This window comes from Macaca thibetana, chromosome 6 (genome assembly GCF_024542745.1).
Source record: "Macaca thibetana thibetana isolate TM-01 chromosome 6, ASM2454274v1, whole genome shotgun sequence".
Classification (NCBI taxonomy): domain Eukaryota; kingdom Metazoa; phylum Chordata; class Mammalia; order Primates; family Cercopithecidae; genus Macaca; species Macaca thibetana.
This window is the reverse complement of record NC_065583.1, coordinates 4,619,713-4,642,150: the sequence shown is the minus strand read 5'-3', so window position 1 is coordinate 4,642,150 and position 22,438 is coordinate 4,619,713. Positions and strand designations below refer to the sequence as shown.

Here is a 22,438-nt window from a genome sequence, read left to right as displayed (position 1 = left end):
CAGGAGAATCTCTTGAATCCGGGAGGCAGAGGTCGCAGTGAGCCAAGATCACACCATTGCACTCCAGCCTGGGCAATAGGAGTGAAACTCCATCTCGAAAGAAAAAAAAATAGATCTTGCCTTGGCGGGGCACTGCGGCTCATGCCTGTAATCCCAGCACTTTGGGGACAGAGGCAGGACGATCACTTAAGCCCAGGAGTTCAAGATCAGTGTGGGCAACATAGTGAGACTCATCTCTACAAAAATAAATAAATAAATGTAAAAAATAAAAAATAAATAAATAGGTCTCTCTCACAAGATAAGGGACGTCCAAGAATTGTGTGTAATAGGCTGGGCACAGTGGCTCATGCCTGTAGTCCCAGCACTTTGGGAGTCCAAGTGGGGCAGATCTCTTGAGCCCAGGAGTTCGAGACAAGCCTAAGCAGCATGGCAAAACCCCATCTCTACGAAAAATACAAAAATTAGCTGGGTGTAGTGGTGCCCGCCTGTAGTCCCAGCTACTGGTGAGGCTGAGGTGGGAGGATCATTGGAGCCTGGGAGGTCGAGGGTACAGTGAGCTGTGATCATCCTACTGCACTCCAGTCTGGGCAATAGAGTAAGACCCTTCTCAAAAGAGAAAAGTAAAAACAATTTTGTGTAATAAACAAAACATTCTTTGGAACTAAGCTTTCACATCACCTGTTCTCTAAATTTATCAATATCCTATCTTTTTTGGTTTTTTTGGTTTTTTGCATGGTACTTTACATTAAATAGGGCAACCCAAAGCCCAAGAGACAAAAGCAGCCAGGCTCGGTGGCTCACACCTGTAATCTCAGCACTTTGGGAGGCCGAAGCAGACAGATCATTAGGTCAGGAGTTCGAGACCAGTCTGGCCAACATAGTGAAACCCCGTCTCTACTAAAAATACAAAAAATTAGCTGGGTGTGCTGGTGTGCGCCTGTAATCTCAGCTACTCGGGAGGCTGAGGCAGGAGAATGGCATGAACCCAGGAGGTGGAGGTTGCAGTGAGCCGAGATCGTGCCACTGCACTCCAGCCTGGGCGACAGAACGAGACTCCATCTCAGAAAAAAAAAAAAAAAAAAGCGACAAAAGCAGCAAAGAGACAACTGTCACTTCACTCATGTCCTCCAACCTCCTGAAGCTGATCACACTATTTTTCAAAACATCAGGAAATGACTGAAGGTTCAAGCTAGATGGTCACAGTGATTTCAGGCCAACCACTGCACGTCTGGGATTCCCAGTGCTCTGTTTAGGGAGATTTTCTACATCCTGGTGACTGACGTCCAAATCTGTTTTTCCTGTTCTGGTTCCTAGCATCGAATCTCAATTGCCTACTTGACTTTTCCACCTGTATGTCCCACGTAAAGTTAAAACTCAGAACATTCACAACCAAATTTATTATCTCTCCCTCGAAATCTGTATATTTAACACATTATTTGTCTCTCTTAGTTACATTACTATCCACTCTTTTCCTCAAGCTATAAGCCTCCTAGACCACCACAAAGCCCCTCTCGCCACACATTCAATGGGTCATGGAGTCTTACTGACTTCGAACCTGACTTCAGGGCCAGGTGCAGTGTCTCACGCCTGTAATCCCAGCGCTTTGGGAGGCCGGGTGGATCCCTTGAGGCCAGGAATTCGTGACCAGCCTGGCCAACATGGAGACATTGTATCTACTAAAAATACGAAAATTGGCCGGGCGCGGTGGCTCAAGCCTGTAATCCCAGCACTTTGGGAGGCTGAGACGGGAGGATCACGAGGTCAGGAGATCGAGACCATCCTGGCTAACACAATGAAACCCCGTCTCTACTAAAAAATACAAAAAAATAGCCGGGTGAGGTGGCAGGCGCCTATAGTCCCAGCTACTCGGGAGGCTGAGGCAGGAGAATGGCGTAAACCCGGGAGGTGGAGCTTGCAGTGAGCTGATATTCGGCCACTGCACTCCAGCCTGGGCAACAGAGCGAGACTCCGTCTCAAAAAAAAAAAAAAAAAAAAAACGAAAATTAGCCGGGCATGGTGGCAGGCACCTGTGATCCCAACTACTCAGGAGACTGAGGCAAGAGAATCACTTGAACCCAGGAGGTGGAGGTTGCAATGAGATGTGATTGTGCCACTGCACTCCAGCCTGAGTGACAGAGCTAGACCCCATCTAAAAAAAAGAACCCAAAAAGCACACAAAAAGAAAACACACTGAATCAATGAAAAAAATCAATTATTCCATAATGATATTTAAAAAAGTAAAAACTCATTTGTGCCCATTCAAAGTAGACGTTTAAACAGGCTCTTAAAAATCGGTAAGGCAGGAGGATTACTTATGGCCAGGAGTTCCAGACCAGCCTGGGCAACATAGTGAGACCCCCATCTCTACAAAACATTAATAATAAAACTAGCCAGGCTTGGTAGTATGTGCCTATAGTCCTAGCTACTTCGGAGGCTCAGGCAGGAGGATTGCTTGAGCCATGGAGTTTAAGGCTGCACTACTGCACTCCAGCCTGGGTGACAGAGGGAGATCTTGTATCAGAAAAAAAAGAGGGGGGTGGCCAGGCACAGTGGTTCATGCATATAATCCTAGCACTTTGGGAGGCTGGGTGGATCAGCTGAGGTCAGGAGTTTGAGACCAGCCTGGCCAACGTGGCTCTACTAAAAATACAAAAATTAGCCAGGCTTGGTGGTGCACGTCTGTAATCCCAGCTACTTGGAAGGCTGAGACTATTTGGAAGGCTGAGGCAGGAGAATCGCTTGAACCCAGGAGGCAGAGGTTGCAGTGAGCTGAGATCATGCCACAGCACTCTAGCCTAGACAACAGAGTGAGACTCCATCCAAAACACACACACACACACACACACACTTTCTGATCATAAGGGAGGAAACTTATTTACGTAATGGAAGGTTTAAACTACCATTACCCTAATCCAGTGGTCAATTTAGCTTCACTTGGCGAATTAATCAGATATGATGTTGTTATGTTCTTCAGATGCTACACAACACGAATCATGCAACATCTCCAAAGATGTATTCTAGCCAGAATGTTTAACTTAAATACACCAAGTGTTTAGATATAACTTTCAGTTAGAGGAAACACAGCCAATAGAGATACAAGCTAAAAACCACGAGGAAAAAAAGCAACCAATGCTTCTCAAACTACAGCACTTACACTGTAATTTATTACAGCCAAAGGATACAAAGCAAAATCAGCACCTGGGATGAAGTCCAAAGGAAACTGGGCACAAGTTTCAAGAGTACCTTCCCAGTGGAGTCACTTAATTCCTCCAGCATCTAATTGTGACAACACTTGTGAAGTGGTATCTACCAGGGAAGCTTGCCTGAGCCTAGGAATCCAGGGTTTTATCAGGGGTCAGTTACATAGGCTGCCTTCTTTACCACTCTGCCTGGTGCAAACCAAAATTTCACACTCCCAGAAGGAAAGCAGATGTTCAGCATAAACTATATTGTTTGCACAAACAGTTTAGACTCACTGAGCTACTTTTGTTTTTTTTTTGAGACAGAGTTTTGCTCTTGTTGCCCAGGCTAGAGTGCGATCTAAGCTCACTGCAACCTCCACCTCCTGGGTTCAAGTGATTCTCCTGCCTCAGCCTCCCAGGTAGCTGGGATTACAGGCGGACGACACCATGCCCGGCTGATTTTTTGTACTTTTAGTAGAGACAGGGTTTCACTATGTTGGCGCGGCTGGTCTCAAACTCCTGATCTCAGGCGATCTACCCACCTAGGCCTCCCAAAGTGCTGGGATTACAGGCATGAGCCACTGCGCCCAGCCGCAGTGAACCACTTTTATGTGGAATTTGGAAACACTTCTGAAATCCCAAGTTCCCAGATGCCAACCAAAAGCCAAACTTGAGAGCAGACCTTTCAAAGAGCTACTGTAGTCTCAAACCTACTATGTTAATTATTTTCTGCACAATATGTAATGCTGTGGCTGAAACTTGGGGTGGAAGTTGAATGAGTTTGTCAAATGGACAACAGGAGATGGTAGAAGGACATTAAAGGTAATGTTGGGAGGCTAAGGCAGGAGAATTGCTTGAACCCAGGAGGGCGGAGGTTGCAGTGAGGCGAAATCACACCACTTCACTCCAGCCTGGGTGAGAGAACGTAACTCCATCTCAATAAATAAATAAATAAAGGCAATGGGAATAGAATGAATAAAGGCAAAGTGGTGTGAAAGGATGCCCCAGTTGGAGAACCTACCACAGTGCTAAAGTTCATCCAGCGGGGCTTGGTGCTTGAGAGAGTATCGGAAGTGGGCGGAAAAGGAAGTACAATATGCTGGGTCTCTTATACCACGTGACATTTTAACTTTATCCAGTAAGCAACAGGAAGCCATTCAATTACTACAGGTAAGAAAGACTGGGCATGGTGGTTCACGCCTGTAACCCCAACACTTTTGGGAGGCCAAGGCGGGCGGATCACGAGGTCAAAAGATCGAGACCATCCTGGCCAACGTGGTGAAACCCCCCTCTACTAAACCCCCCTCTACTAAAAATACAAAAAAATTGGCCGGGTGTGGTGGCGCGCTCCTGTAGTCCCACCTCCTCAGGAGGCTGAGGCAGGAGAATTGCTTGAACCTGGGAGGCAGAGGTCGCATTCAGCCGAGGTTGCAGTGAACCAAGATCTCACCACTGCACTCACGCCACTGCACTCCAGCCTGGCCAGAGCGAGGCTCTGTCTCAAAAAAGAAAATTATCCAGCAGGCCGGGCGCGGTGGCTCATGCCTGTAATCCCAGCACTTTGGGAGGCTGAGGCAGGTGGATCACTTGAGGTCAGGAGTTCAAGACCACCCTGGCCAACATGGAAACCCCGTCTCTACTGAAAATACAAAAAATAGCCAGGCGTGGTGGCAGGTGCCTGTAATTCCAGCTACTCAGGAGGCTGAGGCAGAAGAATCACTTGAACCCAGCAGGCGGAGGTTGCAGTGAGCTGAGATGGTGCCATTGCACTCCACCCTGGGTGAGAAGTGTGAAACTCTGTCTCAAAAAAATAAATAAAATAAAATTACCCAGCCTGAGAAGTGGACTAGGATTGCAGCAAAGATGTGCCCCGGGTCCCTGCTGGGCATGGTATTTCCGCCGTTCTCCTCAAGAGCGCCCCTTCTGTTCTGGACCAATCTCAGGTTCTGATTCAAACAACACTTCTTTACATCCTGTTAGTAAAAGCTAATCTGTGGCCACCTCTAATAGTTTGAGATATATTCTTAGAGATGAGAAATAAAAAGACTATTAGGAGGTAACCCAGATACCATTCTGATCCCCACATGGTGAATTCATTGTCCCACCCCATCCACACTAGCCAACTAGCCTTGACTGTCATCTCTCTTTTTTTATTTTTTTGAGATGGAGTCTTGCTCTTCTTGCCCAGGCTGGAGTACAGTGGCGCGATCACGGTTCACTGCAACCTCCGTCTCCTGGGTTCAAGCAATTCTCCTGCCTCAGCCTCCTGTGTAGCTGGGATTACAGGCTCCTGCCACCATGCCTAGCTAATTTTTTTATTTTTTAGTAGAGATCGGGTTTCACTATTTGAACTCCTGTCCTCAGGTGATCCACCCACTTGGCCTCCCAAAGTGCTATGATTACAGGCATGAGCCACCGCACTGGCCTTTTTTTTTCTTTTTTCGGAGACAGAATCTTGCTGTGTCACCCAGGCAGTAGTGTAGTGGTACAACAGCTCACTGCAGTCTCAAGCAATCCTCTCACCTCAGCCTCCTGAGTAGCTGGGACCAAAGGCACACACCACCATACCCAGCTAATTTTTTTAATTTTGTAGAGATAGGGTCTTGCCACATTGCCCATCATGGTCTTGAACTCCTGGGGTCAAGCAGTCCTCCCACCTCAGCCTTCCAAAGTGCTGGGATTACAGGTATGAGCCACCATGCCCAGCCTAATCTCTATCTCTGTTATAGCAGTTAAAACATACTCTCTGATATTACATACTCAGTAGATACTTTTATGTCTATCACTAGATTAGACATACTAGAGTTAGAAAAACTAGAGTTTGAGGCCGGGCGTGGTGGCTCACACCGGTAATCCCAGCACTTTGGGAGGCCAAGGTGGGCAGATCACATGAGATCAGGAGTTTGAGATCAGCCTGGCCAACACGGTAAAACCCCGTCTCTAATAAACAGACAAAAATTAGCTTGGCGTGGTGGTGCATGCCTGTAGTCCTAACTACTTGGGAGGCTGAGGCAGGAGAATTTTTTTATCCTGGGAAGCGGAGGTTGCAGTGAGCCGAGATCACACCATTGCACTCCAGCCTGGGTGACAAGAGTGAGACTCTATCTCAAAAAAAAAAAAAGAAAAGAAAAGAAAGAAAAACTATAGTTTAATCTCTTTGAGAGTAAGAACTATATCTTAAGCCCTATAGTTTAGTTTGCACATGCACACACAGAGTCAGTATTTAAGCAACTGAAATGTATGCTGAACTGTAGCCAGTTCCTGTCCCTTAGCAAAGCCATTTCCCTGGGATTGTTCATCTCCCATGGCAACAATACACAGTAGGATGTGTTGGAAAATAGTTCTCATTTTCCACAAGGAGGAAATAAAAAGCCAGCCCAACAAATATAAGGCATCACCTGCACTGCCAGGTCCCAGCAAGGAGTCCAGGCCTGGGCCGTTCTTAGAAGCACTCACACAAAGACAAAATAGAAAACTGGTGACAATGAGGGCTGTTCAGACCCTCAGCAGGGTAGCTCAGGACTCTGCCTCTATGGCACAGGGGATGAACCCTGACAGCACTCATTGGAGAATAAATGGACATTATTTTGAGCATGTAATTGGATTGGGAGTGGTGGGGGTGGAGGGGTTGTTTTCCAATAATATGCAAAGCAACTTATATACTCCACTCCCAGGATTTGTTACATAGTATTCAAAAATATCCTTGTGGGTTCTGCCACTTCAACAAAAATCCCCTCTATCCCTTGGATTATCCCTGAATAACTTATGCTATGCAAGTATGAGTAACCAGAACTCTTCTTTAAGATAAATGAGTAGTTTGTGACCACCCTGGCTAACATAGTGAAACCCTGTCTCTAAAAGCAAATAAATAAATAAAAAGAGAATAAGTAATGTGCAGTCACTGGCTTTTAGGCTGGTCATCTGGTGTTGGCAAAAGGACATAGATTTGCAATCTAAGGACTAGTGTTCGAGCATGGGCTCTGTACCTAACTAGCTGTGTGATCTTGACAAAACCTTTACCTTTCCTAGTCTGTTTCTTTATCATCACGTACGAAGAAATCCCTAACAGAAACCACGCTGAGGATTAAATGCTATAATGTAGGCGCTTTGCAAACTGTAAAGCACTGCCCTGGGCTAAGTGTGTGGTTAACACCAGGAATCCCAGCACTTTGGGAGGCTGAGGCAGGAGGATCACTTGAGCTCAGGAGTTTGAGACCATCCTAGGCAATATAGGGAAACCCCTGTCTCTACAAAAAAAAAAAAAAAAAATTTTTAATTCTGGGCAAGGTGGTGTCCACCTGTAGTCCTTGCTACTCAGGAGGCTGAGGAATACTTGAGGGTGGGAGTTCAAGGTTACAGTGAGCTATGATCATACCACTGCACTAGTGAAACCCTGTCTCAAAAAAAAAAAAAAAAATTGCAGGCTGGGTGTGGTAGCTCATGCCTGTATTCCCAGCACTTCAGGAGGTCGACGCAGGCGGATCACCTGAGGCCAGGAGTTCACAACCAGCCTGGCCAACAAGGTGAAACCCCGTCTCTACTAAAAATACAAAAAATAGCCGGGTATGGTGATGGATGCCTGTAATCCCAGCTACTCAGGAGGCTGAGGCAGGAGAATCGCTTGAACCCAGGAGGTGGAGGTTGCAGTGAACTGTGATCGTGCCACTGCACTCCAGCCTGGGCAACAGAGACTCTATCTATAAAACAAAACAAAACAAAAAAGTTGTAAAGCATTGGCCAAACATCAGTCACGTACTGTATTGGAAAATTGGAAGCTCTGAGACCTGAGGCCTGATATAGAGCTGGTGCTCAGTATTTGTAGAATGAATAAGGAAATACTTGTAGTATAAATGACTAAATTACACCAATGAGCTATATGATCTCAAGCAAAAATAATTCATATCTGTCTCTCTTTGGCCTCGTCTGATACTACTTTCCCCCTTGTTCACTGGGCTCCAGCCATGCTTTCCTTTTTCCTGTTCCTCCAACACATCAAGCTCTCTCCTGCCTCAGGGCCTTTGCACCTGCTGTTCTCTCTGCTAGAACACTCTTGCCCAGCTTTTTGCATGGCTACCCCTTCTCATTAATCAGGTCTTAGCTCAAATGTCATTTTCCCAGAGGCTTCCCCTGACACCACCCTGACTAATGTTCCTAACACATCATTCACCTGAGATGCAATCCTGTTTTATCTTCTCCTTAGCACTTATTACTGTTAACCTTTTTTTTTTTTCTTTTTTTGAGACAGAGTCTCACTCTGTTGCCCAGGATGGAGTGCAGTGGTGCGATCTCGGCTCACTGCAAGCTCCACCTCGCGGGTTCATGCCATTTTCCTCCCTCAGCCTCCCGAGTAGCTGGGACTACAGGCGCCTGCCACCACGCCTGGCTAATTTTTCTGTATTTTTAGTAAGGATAAGGTTTCACCGTGTTAGCCAGGATGGTCTCGATCTCCTGACCTCATGATCCGCCTGCCTTGGCCTCCCAAAGTGCTGGGATTACAGGCGTGAGCCACCGCGCCTGGCCTACTGTTAACTTTTTTATTGTAGTCTCCTCCACTACAATAAAAAATACTAGAGCTTCCCTGTCTTGTTCACTACTATATTTCCATGCTCAAAATATCATCTAGCTCATAGTAAATTCTCCGTATTTGAACAAATAAGGTTGAAATAAGCTAGTAATATTAAAAACTTCATTCATTAAACAAATATTTTGTATGTACCTAGGAGGGTCCAGGTTCTATTTCAAAGTGCTGGAGATTCAGGTACAATGAAAAGAGACAAAAGGCTGGGCGCGGTGACATGTGCCTGTAATCCCAGCACTTCGGGAGGCTGAGGTGGGACGATTACGAGGTCAGGAGTTCGAGATCAGCCTAGCTAACATAGTGAAACCCTGTCTTTACCAAAAATACAAAAATAAGCTGGATGCAGTGGCATGTACCTGTAATCCCAGCTACACGGGAGGCTGAAGCAGGAGAATTGCTTGAACCCGGGAGGCGGAAGTTGCAGTGAGCCGAGATCGCATCACTGCACTCCAACGTGGCGACAGAGCAAAACTCCGTCTCAAAAAAAAAAAAGAAAAAAGAAAAAGAAAAGAAAATAGACAGAAATCCCTGCCTTCCTGGGGCTTGCCTTCTAGTAGGTAGACAGACAATAAACAAGATAAAAAGTAAAATATATATGAAATAAAGCAGGAAAGGAGGACATGAAGTATGTGTGGAAAAGTAACATTTTAGATGATAGCCAGAGAAGGTATTTTAGATACAGTAGCCAGAGAAGGAAGTGGGAGACTGAGCCATGAAGATATATGGGAGAAATGCACCCCAGGAGGCCTGTGTAACCGGGACAGGAATTAAGGAGTTGGAGACTGAGTGATACATCAGGATCAGGAAGGTTAAGTGAAGTCAGATTGTACAGGGCCTTGTTGGTCAAAGTAAGGACTTTGGCTTTTACTAACAGTGAGATGGGAAGCTGTTGGAGGATTTGCGAACCTAAGTGTCATGATCTGACTTGTCATAAGAGGATCCCTGGGACTGCTGTGCTGTGAATACCAATGAGGTGGCTACTACAATAACCTAGGCAAGAGATGATGGCTCCCAAAGACACGGGAAGGAGCAGCTCTGGGGTTGGAAGATAAAATTTGGGGTCTGACAGCTACATTGGAGAAGCCTATTAGCCATTCGAGTGAACTGTGGAAGAGGCAACTGGATGTGTACAGGTCCGGAGTCTCAGGGAAAATCAGAGCTGGGAGCCGGCACTTGGAACTCAACAAGTAGAATCTATTATTAGTAATACGGAACCTCAGCTGTACTACTACTTACTAGCAGCGAACTGTTGAGTTAACCATTTCTAGGTTCTGGGCCTCAGTTTCCCTGTAAATGAAATGGCGAAAACACTCCCACATAACGGAACCTTGAGAACGAAATGAAAAGTATCAAGGGCTGACCGTGAGGAAGGTGAGAGTCCTGAGCCAAAACCGCACTAGCCTCTCCGGGAGGGGGTGTCACTGCTGCGGAATCAGCGACAGGTTTCCGAATCCACACCACACGCTGTGGGGTACCAGAGGTAGCAAAGCAAAATAAGCGCCAGGTACCGCACGGCAGCGCCCAAACCTCGCGAGATTTGTTGCCCGGACCAAGTACCACTCCCCCAATCTCGCGATACTTAGGCGCCTGAGCGGCTCTCCACCGGCGAGGGTTTGCGGGGAAGATGGCGTATCCCGCGCCGGCCACAGTGGAGGCCGCAGACGGCGGAGGGGCCGGGCGTTACAACAGCTCGGAGGAGCTAGAGGGCCAGGAGCCGGATGGGGTGCGCTTTGACCGCGAGAGGGCGCGCCGCCTGTGGGAAGCCGTGTCCGGTGCCCAGCCGGTGGGTAGGGAGGAAGGTGAGTCGGGGGCTTTGGAGGCAGGAAGCCCCTCACCCGCCTGCGCGGCTCGCGGGGAGCTGCGGAAGCGCCTGCGGTCACACCCCCCTGGCCCGCCTCCTTGCGTGCTGCGCTCCGGGACCCCCAGACTTGTGCTCCCCATTCAGGCGCGGGCACCCCAAGAATCGGGCCCCCAGCGCGCTGAGGGTGATCACGGCCGCTCACGCTCAGGCCCAGAGCTTTTCCCCTCCTCCTTCATCAGTCACCACAGCGCAGTTTTTCCCAAATTCGAAGATTGTCATCCCTATGCTTGTCGGAGACCCACAGTCTTTGCCATCCCCGTAATTCAGGCCGAGTGCTCCTCGCCACTCCTTGACTCCTCATCGTCCCAATCTCCAGATTTCCTCGTAGAGCCTCTTGCCTCCCTTCTGTCAGGCCTCACACTTCCGAGGGCTCTGGAAGGCCTTCTCCTTACCCCCGGGTTCCTCCTGGTCTTGGTGACTGAGCCGTGGCTTACCCGTTTTTAGCTCTCTGGCTTCTACTTGCTGGGTTCCTTATTCTAAGGTGGGGACAAGGAGCCTGAGAAACTGGTCTGGGTTCGCTTTGACTCCAGCTTCTTTGTGTTATACACTTGACCCAAAGTTGCTGAGAACAGTATAAGCAAAGCCACGTCAGGGGTCACTTCTGGGCCGAAGTGTGCCAGCTTGCTGCGCACTTGACCTGAGACTGGGTAAGATGGGATGAAAGAAAGAGAAGGATGGGAAAGAGCTGTTCTGACCTACTTGTGTGACTCCCTTCACCGTCCTTTACAGAGCCAGCTGCTTAATGCTAACCCAAGTGTCCAAGAACTCTATCTGGGCTTCTCTGCTAACCCTGTCAGGTATCTGGAGGGAAATCAGATTTCTCCAGTGATTTGTTTGCTTGCTGAGCAGACTTGTCATGGAAAGTTTAATATGCTATTTGTCAACTGACTGCCCTGGATAAAATTGAAATTTGGACCATATCTAAGGAAGATATGTTTAAATTAGGGGTGATACACAGACCTATACCCTGGTATATAACTCTCCAATTTAAAAACAAGTCTAGCCTGTCTCCTAAGTTTTTATATATATATTAAAAAGAAAGGCAGGGCCCCAGAAATGGTATGTGTGTGTATGTGTATATGTGTGTGTATATTTACATATATGTGTATATATAAATATATACACACATACCATTTCTGGGACCCTCTCTCCTTTTTCTTTTTCTTTTTTTTTTTTTTTTTGAGAGAGTCTCCCTCTGTCACCCAGGTTGGAGTGCAGTGGCACAATCCCACCACAACCTCTGCCTCCCAGGTTCAAGCAGTTCTATGCTGCCCCAGCCCCCGGAGTAGCTGGGATTACAGGCGACCACCATCATGCTCAGCTGATTTTTGTATTTTTAGTAGAGATGGGGTTTGACCATGTTGGCCAGGCTGTTCTCGAACTCCTGACCTCAAGTGATCTGCCCTCCTTGACCTCCCAAAGTGCTGGGATCACAGGCATGAGCCTCCACACCCGGCTCTCCTACTTTCAAACTTGTTTGGTAGTTTCCTTGCTCTATCCCAATTTTCCTTTCATTAATTTGACAAACATTCACAGATGTCTGCTCTCGACCCAGAATTGGTTGAGCTTCAGAGCTGGAGTATCAGAGAAAGATATTGCCCTTTCCCTGGAAAGGCTTGCAGTCTAGTCCAGGAAGCAGACACTAAAACAGTTCCAGTGTAATGTAAAGGATTCAGTGCTGAGGAATGTTTTAAGAGTTGGAGGTGCACAAAAGGTGACCTTTGCCCTAGATCTTGAAGCAGAAAACCACTGTGCTCTAAAAAGTGAACTGTCTGCTATGTGTATGTGAGTGTACAGTGGCACTGTTACGACCCATTTCATTTCCCTGTTCTCCTCACTTCTCGCACATTTATATGAAATCTAAGTAGACACCTGCAACATTAAGTTCTACTCACTCTTTTTCTTCTCTTAGCACCTTCATTGAGTTACAGTTTATATACCATACAAGTCGCCCGTTGTAAGCATATCGCCAATGATTGTTAGCCAATGTACAGTTGTATAGCCATTACCACAGTCCAGTTTTAGAACATTTCCATCACCCCAATTAGTTCCTTTGAGCTTACTTATATTAAATCCCCACTCCCACCTCCTGCCCTAGGCAACCAGTGATCTGTTTTCTGTCTTGGGTAGTCTTTTGAGTTTGGCTTCTCTCAGCATGTTTTTGAAGGTCAGCCAAGTCATGGTGTGTATTAGTACTTCATTTTTATTGCTAAATAGAATTCCATTGAATGAATATAACACATTCTATTAATCTGTTCATTATTTCTAGACATTTGGATTGTTTCCAGTTTGGAGTTTTTGTGAATAGTGCTGCTGCGAACATTCATGCCCAAGTTTTTGTGTGAACATACGTTTCATTTCTTGAGTATATCCCTAAGAATGGAATTGCTGGGTCATATCGTAACTCTAACATTTTGAAGAACTGCCAAACTTTTCCAAAATGGCTTCACCTTTTATATTTCTGCCTTCAATGTATGAGGGTTTTGCTTTTTCTATAACCTTGACAACACTTGTCTTTTTTGATTATAGGCATTCTAGTGGGCATGTAGTGATATCTCATTGTGGTTTCCTAAAGACTGATAATACTGAGCACCTTTTCATGGGCTAACTACCCATTTGTAGATCTTTGGTGAAATATCTATTGATATCATTTGCCTATTTTGTAATTGGGCTGTTTGTCTTCTACTGAGTTGTAAGAGTTGTCTGTGTGTTCTGGGTACAAGTCTTTTATTATAGATATGGTTTCCAAAGATTCCCCCCGACTGACTTGTGTTTTCATTTTCTAAACAGTGCCTTTTGAAGCACAAAAGTTTTAAGTTTTGATGAAATTAAATTTATCAGTTTTTTATCCTATGTATTGTGCTTGTAGTGTCATATCTAATAACGCTTTTTTTTTTTTTTTTTTGAGACGGAGTCTCGCTCTGTCACCCAGGCTGGAGTGCAGTGGCCGGATCTCAGCTCACTGCAAGCTCCGCCTCCCGGGTTCACGCCATTCTCCTGCCTCAGCCTCCCGAGTAGCTGGGACTATAGGCGCCCGCCACCTCGCCCGGCTAGTTTTTTGTATTTTTTAGTAGAGACGGGGTTTCACCGTGTTAGCCAGGATGGTCTCGATCTCCTGACCTCGTGATCCGCCCGTCTCGGCCTCCCAAAGTGCTGGGATTACAGGCGTGAGCCACCGCGCCCGGCCGATATCTAATAACTCTTTATCTTAACCCAAGATTTGGGAAATTTTCTCTTGTAGATCTTCTTAATTTTTTTTTTTTTTTTTTTTTTTTTTTTTTTTTTTTTTTTTGAGACGCAGTCTCACCGTTACCCAGGCTGGAGTGCAGACGGAATCCCACTCTGTCGCCCATGCTAGAGTGTGGTGGCATGATCTCAGCTCACTGCAGCCTCCCTGTCCCAGATTCAAGTGATTCTCGAGCCTCAGCCTCCTAAGTAGCTGTGATTACAGGAGGGAGCTTCCATACCCAGCTAATTTTTTTGTATTTTCAGTAGAGACAGAGTTTCACCGTGTTGGCCAGGCTGGTTTTGAACTCCTGACCTCAGGTGATCCACCAGCCTCGGCCTCCCAAAGTGTTGGGATTCCAGGTGTGAGCCACCACACCCAGTTGGTAATATTTCTTTTTACAGTATTTTATAGAAGTGTTGATCTACAAGGAAGAGGCTAACACACAAAATATGATTTAAAGAGTTTACTTGATTTTTAAAGGCAAAAAATGTGGACAGGGAGTGGGACTCATACAAAGTCGTTTATCAAGAATTCTCGGCCGGGCGCGGTGGCTCACGCCTGTAATCCCAGCACTTTGGGAGGCCGAGGCGGGCGGATCACAAGGTCAGGAGATCGAGACCATCCTGGCTAACACAGTGAAACCCCGTCTCTACTAAAAATACAAAAAGCTAGCCGGGCGCGGTGGCGGGCGCCTGTAGTCCCAGCTACTCAGGAGGCTGAGGCAGGAGAATGGCGTGAACCCGGGGGGCGGAGCTTGCAGTGAGCCGAGGTGGCGCCACTGCACTCCAGCCTCAGCTACAGGGCGAGACTCCGTCTCAAAAAAAAAAAAGAATTCTCATTGATTTACAGAAATAACATTGGTTAGTGATTGGCTGTACATTGTTAAGCTATAGGATGTAGGATATAGCGTCAGGTAGGGCATTATTAGATTAATCCTTACCCACTTGTGGCAATAGCAAGCAGTTTTGATAGATGAGTCATAGCTCAAAAAGGGGGAGTAGGAAGTGATTACGATCTTATTTTAATATCTCATTGGGCCCTGATCATTTAAAAGAACTTGGATTCTTTTTTTTTTTTTTTTTTTTTTTTTTGAGACGGAGTCTTGCTCTGTCGCCCAGGCTGGGGTGCAGTGGCCGGATCTCAGCTCACTGCAAGCTCCGCCTCCCGGGTTTACGCCATTCTCCTGCCTCAGCCTCCTGAGTAGCTGGGACTACAGGCGCCCGCCACCTCGCCCGGCTAGTTTTTTGTATTTTTTAGTAGAGATGGGGTTTCACCGTGTTAGCCAGGATGGTCTCGATCTCCTGACCTCGTGATCCACCCGTCTCAGCCTCCCAAAGTGCTGGGATTACAGGCTTGAGCCACCGCGCCTGGCCAGATTCTTTTTTTTTTTTGAGACGGAGTCTTGCTCTGTCGCCCAGGCTGGAGTGCGGTGGCGCCATCTCAGCTCGTGCAAGCTCCGCCTCCCGGGTTCATGGCATTCTCCTGCCTCAGCCTCCCGATTAGCTGGGACTACAGGCGCCTGCCGCCACGCCTGTTAGCCAGGATGGTCTCGATCTCCTGACCTTGTGATCCACCCGCTTCGGCTTCCCAGAGTGCTGGGATTACAGGCGTGAGCCACCGCACTGGGCAGAACTTGGAGATAAAAGTTTTCTTTTTTTGGCCGGGCGCGGTGGCTCAAGCCTGTAATCCCAGCACTTTGGGAGGCTGAGACGGGCGGATCACGAGGTCAGGAGATCGAGACCATCCTGGCTAACACAGTGAAACCCCGTCTCTACTAAAAATACAAAAAACTAGCCGGGCGAGGTGGCGGGCGCCTGTAGTCCCAGCTACTCGGGAGGCTGAGGCAGGAGAATGGTGTAAACCCGGGAGGCAGAGCTTGCAGTGAGCTGAGATCCGGCCACTGCACTCCAGCCCCAGCGGCAGAGCAAGACTCTGTCTCAAAAAAAAAAAAAAAAAAAGTTTTCTTTTTTCTTTCTTTTTTTTTTTTTTTTTTGAGACAGAGTCTCACTTTGCCGCCCAGACTGGAGTGTAATAGTGCGATCTTGGCCCACTGTTACCTTTGCCTCCCAGGTTCAAGTGATTCTCGTGCCTCAGCCTCCAGGTAGCTGCGATTACAGGCGCCTGCCAGCACGCCCAGCTAATTTTTGTATTTTTAGTAGAGATGGAGTTTTGCCATGTTGGTCAGGCTGGTCTCAAACTCCTGACCTCAGGTGATCTGCTTCGGCCTTCCAAAGTGCTGGGATTATAGGGGTGAGCCACTGCGCCCAGCCGATAAAAGTTATTTTCTGACCTGCCTGGGCAACATGGAGAAAACCTATAAATTTTTGTAAACTGTGTATTTTTGTAAAAATACAAAAATTAGCTAGGTGTGGTGACTCACTTGTAATCCCAGCTACTCAGGTGGCTGAGGCACAAGAATCACTTGAACCCAGGAGGCTGAGGTTGCAGCGAGCCAAGATCGTGCCCCTGCACTCCAGCCTGGGCAGCACAATTGAGACTCTGTCTCAAAAAAAAAAAAAAAAAAGTTATCACCAGTGAAGCTACCTGGGCCTAAGCTTTTCTTCCTTTCCTTTTTTTTTTTTTTTTTTGATTCTCTATTTATTTAGAGACAGGGTCTCTGTTGCCCAGGCTATGCCCAGGCTAGAGTACAGTGGCACAATCATAGCTCACTGCAGGCTCAAACTCCCTCAAACTCAAAGCTAGGACTGCAAGGGCATACCACCATGACCAGCTAATTTTTGTGTTTTTTTCATAGAGGGTCTTGCTCTGTTGCCCAGGCTTGTCTGAAACTCCTGGCCTCAAGTGATCCTCCTGCCTTAGCCTCCCAAAGGGTTGGGATTATAGACATGGGCCATGGCAATCAGCTGGCTTGGGCTTTTCTTTGTGGAAAGATATTTAATTATTAATTCAGTTTCTTTACTTGTTTTAAGTGTACACAGAATTTTGTGTTTCTCCTTGTGTCTTTTTTTTTTTTTTTTCTTTTGAGACAGGGTCTTGCCAGGCTGGAGTGCAGTAAAAATCACTGCAGCCTTTGCCTCCCAGGTTCAAGCAATTCTCCTGCCTCAGCCTCCTGAGTAGCTGGGATTTTTAATAAACTTTCACTCCTGGTCTAAGGAGTACATGTGCCCCCTGGCTAATTTTTTTGTATTTTCAGTAGAGACAGGGTTTCGCTCTGTTGGCCAGGGTGGTCTTGAACTCCTCAACTCTAAAGTGATCTGTCCGCCTCTGCTTCCCAAAGTACTGGGATTACAGGCGTGAGGCCCCTGATTATTTTCTTGGTTAGTCTAGCTAAGAATTTGTCATTTTCTTGATCTTTTCTAGTTTTAAGGTGAGATCTTATGTTACTGATTTGAGACCATTCTTTTCTGATGTAGATGTTTAAAATTATAAGTTTCTCTCTTAAGCACTTGTGACGTTATAAGATATATTATTTTTATATATATATAAATGTTTATATATATATATGTTTCCCTCCATAGTTTGGCTCACAGCTTCTATAACCCTTATAATTTCTTCAGTGACTAAAGCAGTAAGAGTATCTTCTCTTAAAATATTTGGCCTTTTGTCCTTGGTTCCTGAAACACCTCTGGAACTGCTCCAGAGCAAGAAAGGTGAAAAGCAAACTTTTGTTATTTATAACAAGCCCCTTTCTTTTTTTTTTTTTTTTTTTGAGACGGAGTCTCTGTTGCCCAGGCTGGAGTGCAGTGACACAATCTCTCGGCTCACTGCAAGCTCCGCCCCCCGGGTTCATGCCATTCTCCTGCCTCAGCCTCCCGAGTAGCTGGGACTACAGGCGCCCGCCACCACGCCTGGCTAATTTTTTGTATTTTTAGTAGAGACGGGGTTTCACCGTGTTAGCCAGGATGGTCTGGATCTCCTGACCTCGTGATCCGCCCACCTCGGCCTCCCAAAGTGCTGGGATTACAGTCGTGAGCCACTGCGCCCGGCCATATAACAAACCCCTTTCAGCTACACCTTGGTACTTGTTAATAGGGTGATTTTTGGGAAGTCCCTAGTTTACCACATTCTGGTTGGCTGGTTGCCATGGGAACCAGCCATGTGCTCAGAGGGTTGGAAGTTACAGCCCCCCATCTCTAGGGGATAGAAAGAAGCTGAAGGTCGAGTTGATCACCGATAGCCAATGATTTAATCAACCATGGCTACATAATGAAGCCTTCATAAAAACCCAAAGGACTGAGGTTAGGGGCTTCCAGGAAGGTGAACAAGAACACATTCATGTGCTGGAAGTGTGGCACACCCCAATTCCATTGGGATGGAAGCTCCTACACATTAGACCCTTCCAGACCTGTGTATCTCTTTATCTATTTGTATCCTTTAACATATCTTTTAGGTTGTTCTGACACAGTGGCTCCTGCCTGTAATTCCAAAACTTTGAGAGGCCAAGGCAGGAGTGTTAGTGGCCCTGAATCTCAGTCTCTGCCTCCTCAGAAGAAAGAATTGGACCAAAGGGGCATAAGGCAAAGTGAGAGACCAAGGCAACTCTTAGAGCAGGAGTGAAAGTTTATTAAAAAGTTTTAGGGCTGCAATGAAAAGAAGTAAAGTATACTTGGAAGAGGGCCAAGAGGGCAACTTGAGAGAGACAAGTATGCAGTTTGACCTTTGACTTGGGATCTTACACATTGGCGTGCTTGCTGGGTCTTGCATTCTGTATTGTAAAAGTGAAGTAGGATAAACTGAGTTTTTTTCCCTCCCGAGCACTGCTTTAGTTGCAACTCAAATTTTGAATGTTTTATTTTCATTTAAATCAGTTCAAAATAATTTCTAATTTCCCTTGTAATTTCTCCTTTGATACATGTTATTCAGTTTCCAAATATTTGAGGATTTCCCGGATTTCTTCCTATTATTGATTTCTGATTAAATTCCAGATGAGTTCAGTCCTTTTAAATGTAGTGAAACTGGGCTGGGGGCGGTGGCTCACGCCTGTAATCCCAGCACTGGGAGGCCGAGGCAGGTGGATCATTTGAGGTCAGGAGTTCAAGACCAACCTGGCCAATATGGTGAAACCCCATCTCTACTAAAATACAAAAATTAGCCAGGCATGGTGATGCCTGTAATCCCAGCTACTCGGGAGGCTGAGGCAGGAGAACTGCTTGAACCCAGGAGGCAGAGGTTGCAGTGAGCCAAGATCGTGCACTGCACTCCAGCCTGGATGACACAGCAAGACTCCCTCTCAAATAAATGAATGAATGAATGAATGAGTGAAGTGAAACTGGCATATGTTCTACCCTGGAGAATGTTCAGTGTGTATTAGAAAACAATTTATATTCTACAGTTGGTGGAGTATTCTATGTGCCAGTTGGATCAAATTGATTATAACATTATTCTAAACCCTTACTGATTTTCTAACAAGTTCTGTGAGTTATTGAAAGCAAGATATTTGTTAATAGAAAAACCAAATGGCGCTCAAATGACACTGTAAAACATTCTAAAGAGGTTTATTGTGAGCTAATATGAGTGACCATGGGTGGGGAAAAACACAAACCCAAGAAGCCTTGAGTAAGTGGTCCTGAGGCAGTTAGGTCACAACTCTGTTCTATACATTTTAGGGAAGTAGAAGTTGCAGACAAAGTCATAAATCAATACATGGCGATTATACATTGATTTGGCCCAAAAAGGCAGGATATCTTGAAGCAAGGGGCTGACAGGTCATAGGTGGCTTCAGAGATTCTTTAGTTTGCGGTTAAAGGAGTAAAGCTTTGTCTAAAATTTTGGAGTCAGCACAAAGGAGTGTTTTGTTTTGGGTTTTTTGTTTTTTGGGTTTGTTTTTTTTTTTTTGACTCAGAGTTTCGCTCTTGTTGCCCAGGCTGGAGTGCAATGGCACAGTCTCGGCTCACTATAGCCTCTGCTTCCCGGGTTCAACCAATTCTTCTGCCTCAGCCTTCCGAGTATCTGGGATTACAGGCACCTGCCACCACACCCGCTAATTTTTTGTATTTTTAGTAGAGATGGGGTTTCACCATCTTGGCCAGGCTGGTCCCGAACTCTTGACCTCAGGTGATCTGCCTGCCTAGGCCTCCCAAAGTTCTGGGATTACAGGCGTGAGCCACAGTGCCTGGCCATAATGTTTTAATTTAATATAAGGAAGTCTGTTAACCAGTATACCAGGTCAGAGTGACCCGTAGGGGTATGTGACTTAATCTTTGTCTAGCATGGCCTTTGGTCCTGTTTGTAATTTGGTATCTTATTACCACAGAGTCCATTTTGTTAGTCTTATGATCTCTATTTTAGCATTAATGCTGGTCAGTTGCGTCTAAACCCCAAAAGGAGCCTGGGCAACACAGTAAGATCCCATGTCAACGTAAAATTTAAAAATTAGCCAGGCATGGTGGCACACACCTGTAGTTTTAGCTATTCAAGAGGCTGTGGCAAGAGGATGGCTTGAGCCCACAAGTTTGAGGCCATAGTGAGCTAGGATCGTGACATTGTATTCCAGCCTAGGCAACAGAGCAGGACCCTGTATCTTAAAAAAAAAAAAAAAAAAAAAAAAAAGGTCGGGAATGGTGGGTCACACCGGTAATCCCAGCACTTTTGGAAGGCCAAGGTGGGTGGATCACAAGGTCAGGAGTTCGAGACCAGCCTGACCAATATGGTGAAACCTCATCTGTACTAAAAATACAAAAATTAGCCAGGCATGGTGGCACATGCCTGTAGTCCCAGCTACTCGGGAGGCTGAGGAAAGAAGAATCACTTGAACCTGGGAGGTGGAGGTTGCAGTGAGCTGAGATCGTGCCACTGTACTCCAGCCTGGGCAACAGAGCAAGATTCCGTCTCAAAAAAAAAAAAAAACTCCAAAAGGAAGTTTAATAATGAGACATCATGTCTAACCTCTTGTCCTGTCATGCCAGGAACACAATTTTTCAGGTTTCTCTGGAGTCGCCTTGGCCAAGAGGGATTCTGTTTAGTTGGTTGGGGAGCTTAGGATTTTTTCAGTTTACATATTGAAATTTCCAATTATTGTTACTAGTTTGTCTATTTTTTAAATTATCAATTTTTTTCCTTTTTTGTGTTTTCTTGATGTATCAACCCTTTATCATTATGTCATGTTCTTTTTTGCCTCTAATATTTTTTATACTAAAGTCAATTTGTCAGTGATAGAGCCATTCTAGCTCTTCTGTGGTTACTTTTGCATAGTGTATTTTTTTCTATTCTTTTATCTCAACCTCTTTGTATCTCTTATAGATAACATATAGTGGGAGCTTGCTTTTTTATCCAGTCTTATAGTCTCTGCCTTTTGAGTGTACTGTTTAGACTATTCCTATTTTATTTACTGATATGAAAATTACATTTTCCATTGTGCTGTTGATTTCCTTTCTGTTTTATCCTTCTGTTCCTCCTTTATTAAATTCCTTTATGTTAAGTATTTTTAGTGTACCATTTTAATTCCTCTTGGTTTTTTTTAAGTTTCCTGGTGGTGTTCTAGGGATTACAGTATGCATCTTAACTCATCACAGTCTACTTTAAATTAATACTAACTTAATTCTGGTAAAATACAAAAATATTTCTCTAATACAGCTCTATTCCCCCTTCTTTGTCCTATTTTTGTCATATATATTATATGTATGTATGTTATAAACCTAATGATTCAGTGTCATAATTATTGCTTTATATAGTATTATGTTCTCTAAAGAAGTTAAGAGAATAAATGAGAAAAAATATAGAATATTTTATATCAACCCACATATTTACCATTTCTGGTGTTCTTTATTTCCTCCTCTGGACTCAAGTTACCATCTGGTGTCACTTCCTTTCAGCCTGAAGGGCTTCCTTTAGTATTTCTTACAAAGCAGACCAGTTAGCAATGAATTCTTTAATCTTTTTCTGAAAATGTCTATGTGTTGTCCTCATTCTTGAGTGACAGTTGTGTTGTATTTTATTTTATTTATTTTTGAGACAGAGTCTTGCTGTGACCCAGGCTGGAGTGCATGGCATGATCTCTGCTCACTGCAAGCTCCACCTCCCAAGTTCATGCCATTCTCCTGCCTCAGCCTCCCAAGTAGCTGCGACTACAGGCGCCCGCCACCATGCCCGGCTAATTTTTTGTACTTTTAGTAGAGACAGGGTTTCACTTTATTAGCCAGGATGGTCTCGATCTCCTGACCTCATGATCCGCCCGCCTCGGCCTCCCAAAGTGCTGGTATTACAGGTGTGAGCCACCACACTTGGCTATTTTATTTTTAAATAACAGCTTTATTGACATAAATTTCACACTCCATAAAATTCACCTGTTTGAAATGTACAATTCTGTGGGTTTTAGTGTATTTACAGAGTTCTGCAACCTTCACCTCTGTCTAATTTTAGAACATTTTCATCACCCCAATAAAGAAACCCTGTACCTAGGAGCAGTCATCCCTGGCAACAACTATTTTGGACACTTCATGTAAATAGAATTATATAAATATGTGGCCTTTTTGTGACTGGCTTCTTTCACTTAGTGTAAATTTTTTGTTTTTGTTTTTGAGATGGCATTTTGCTCTTGTTGCCCAGGCTGGAGTGCAGTGGCATGATCTGGGCTCACTGCACCCTCCGCCTGTGGGGTTCAAGTGATTCTCTTTTTTTTGTTTTGTTTT

At 45.4% G+C, this 22,438-nt stretch overlaps 2 protein-coding genes across 3 annotated transcripts in view; one reads left to right on the top strand and one right to left on the bottom strand.

Moving 5' to 3' along the window:
- Positions 1 to 10,297, bottom strand: part of UIMC1 (ubiquitin interaction motif containing 1) — a 118,435-nt gene extending 108,138 nt beyond the window's left edge. The window contains exon 1 of one of the 2 annotated variants that reach the window (XM_050793180.1): positions 10,122 to 10,297. The gene's annotated coding sequence lies outside the window, so the exon portion shown is untranslated. The remainder of the gene's footprint in view (positions 1 to 10,121) is intronic. The other variant, XM_050793185.1, reaches the window with a different exon arrangement.
- The window catches only part of ZNF346 (zinc finger protein 346), an 87,642-nt gene that overhangs the window by 30,369 nt on the left and 34,835 nt on the right, over positions 1 to 22,438 (top strand). Inside the window, exon 2 of the mRNA XM_050793260.1 lies at positions 10,342 to 10,559. Within this exon, the coding sequence (XP_050649217.1) occupies positions 10,385 to 10,559 (175 nt within the window). The 5' untranslated portion in view covers positions 10,342 to 10,384. The remainder of the gene's footprint in view (positions 1 to 10,341; positions 10,560 to 22,438) is intronic.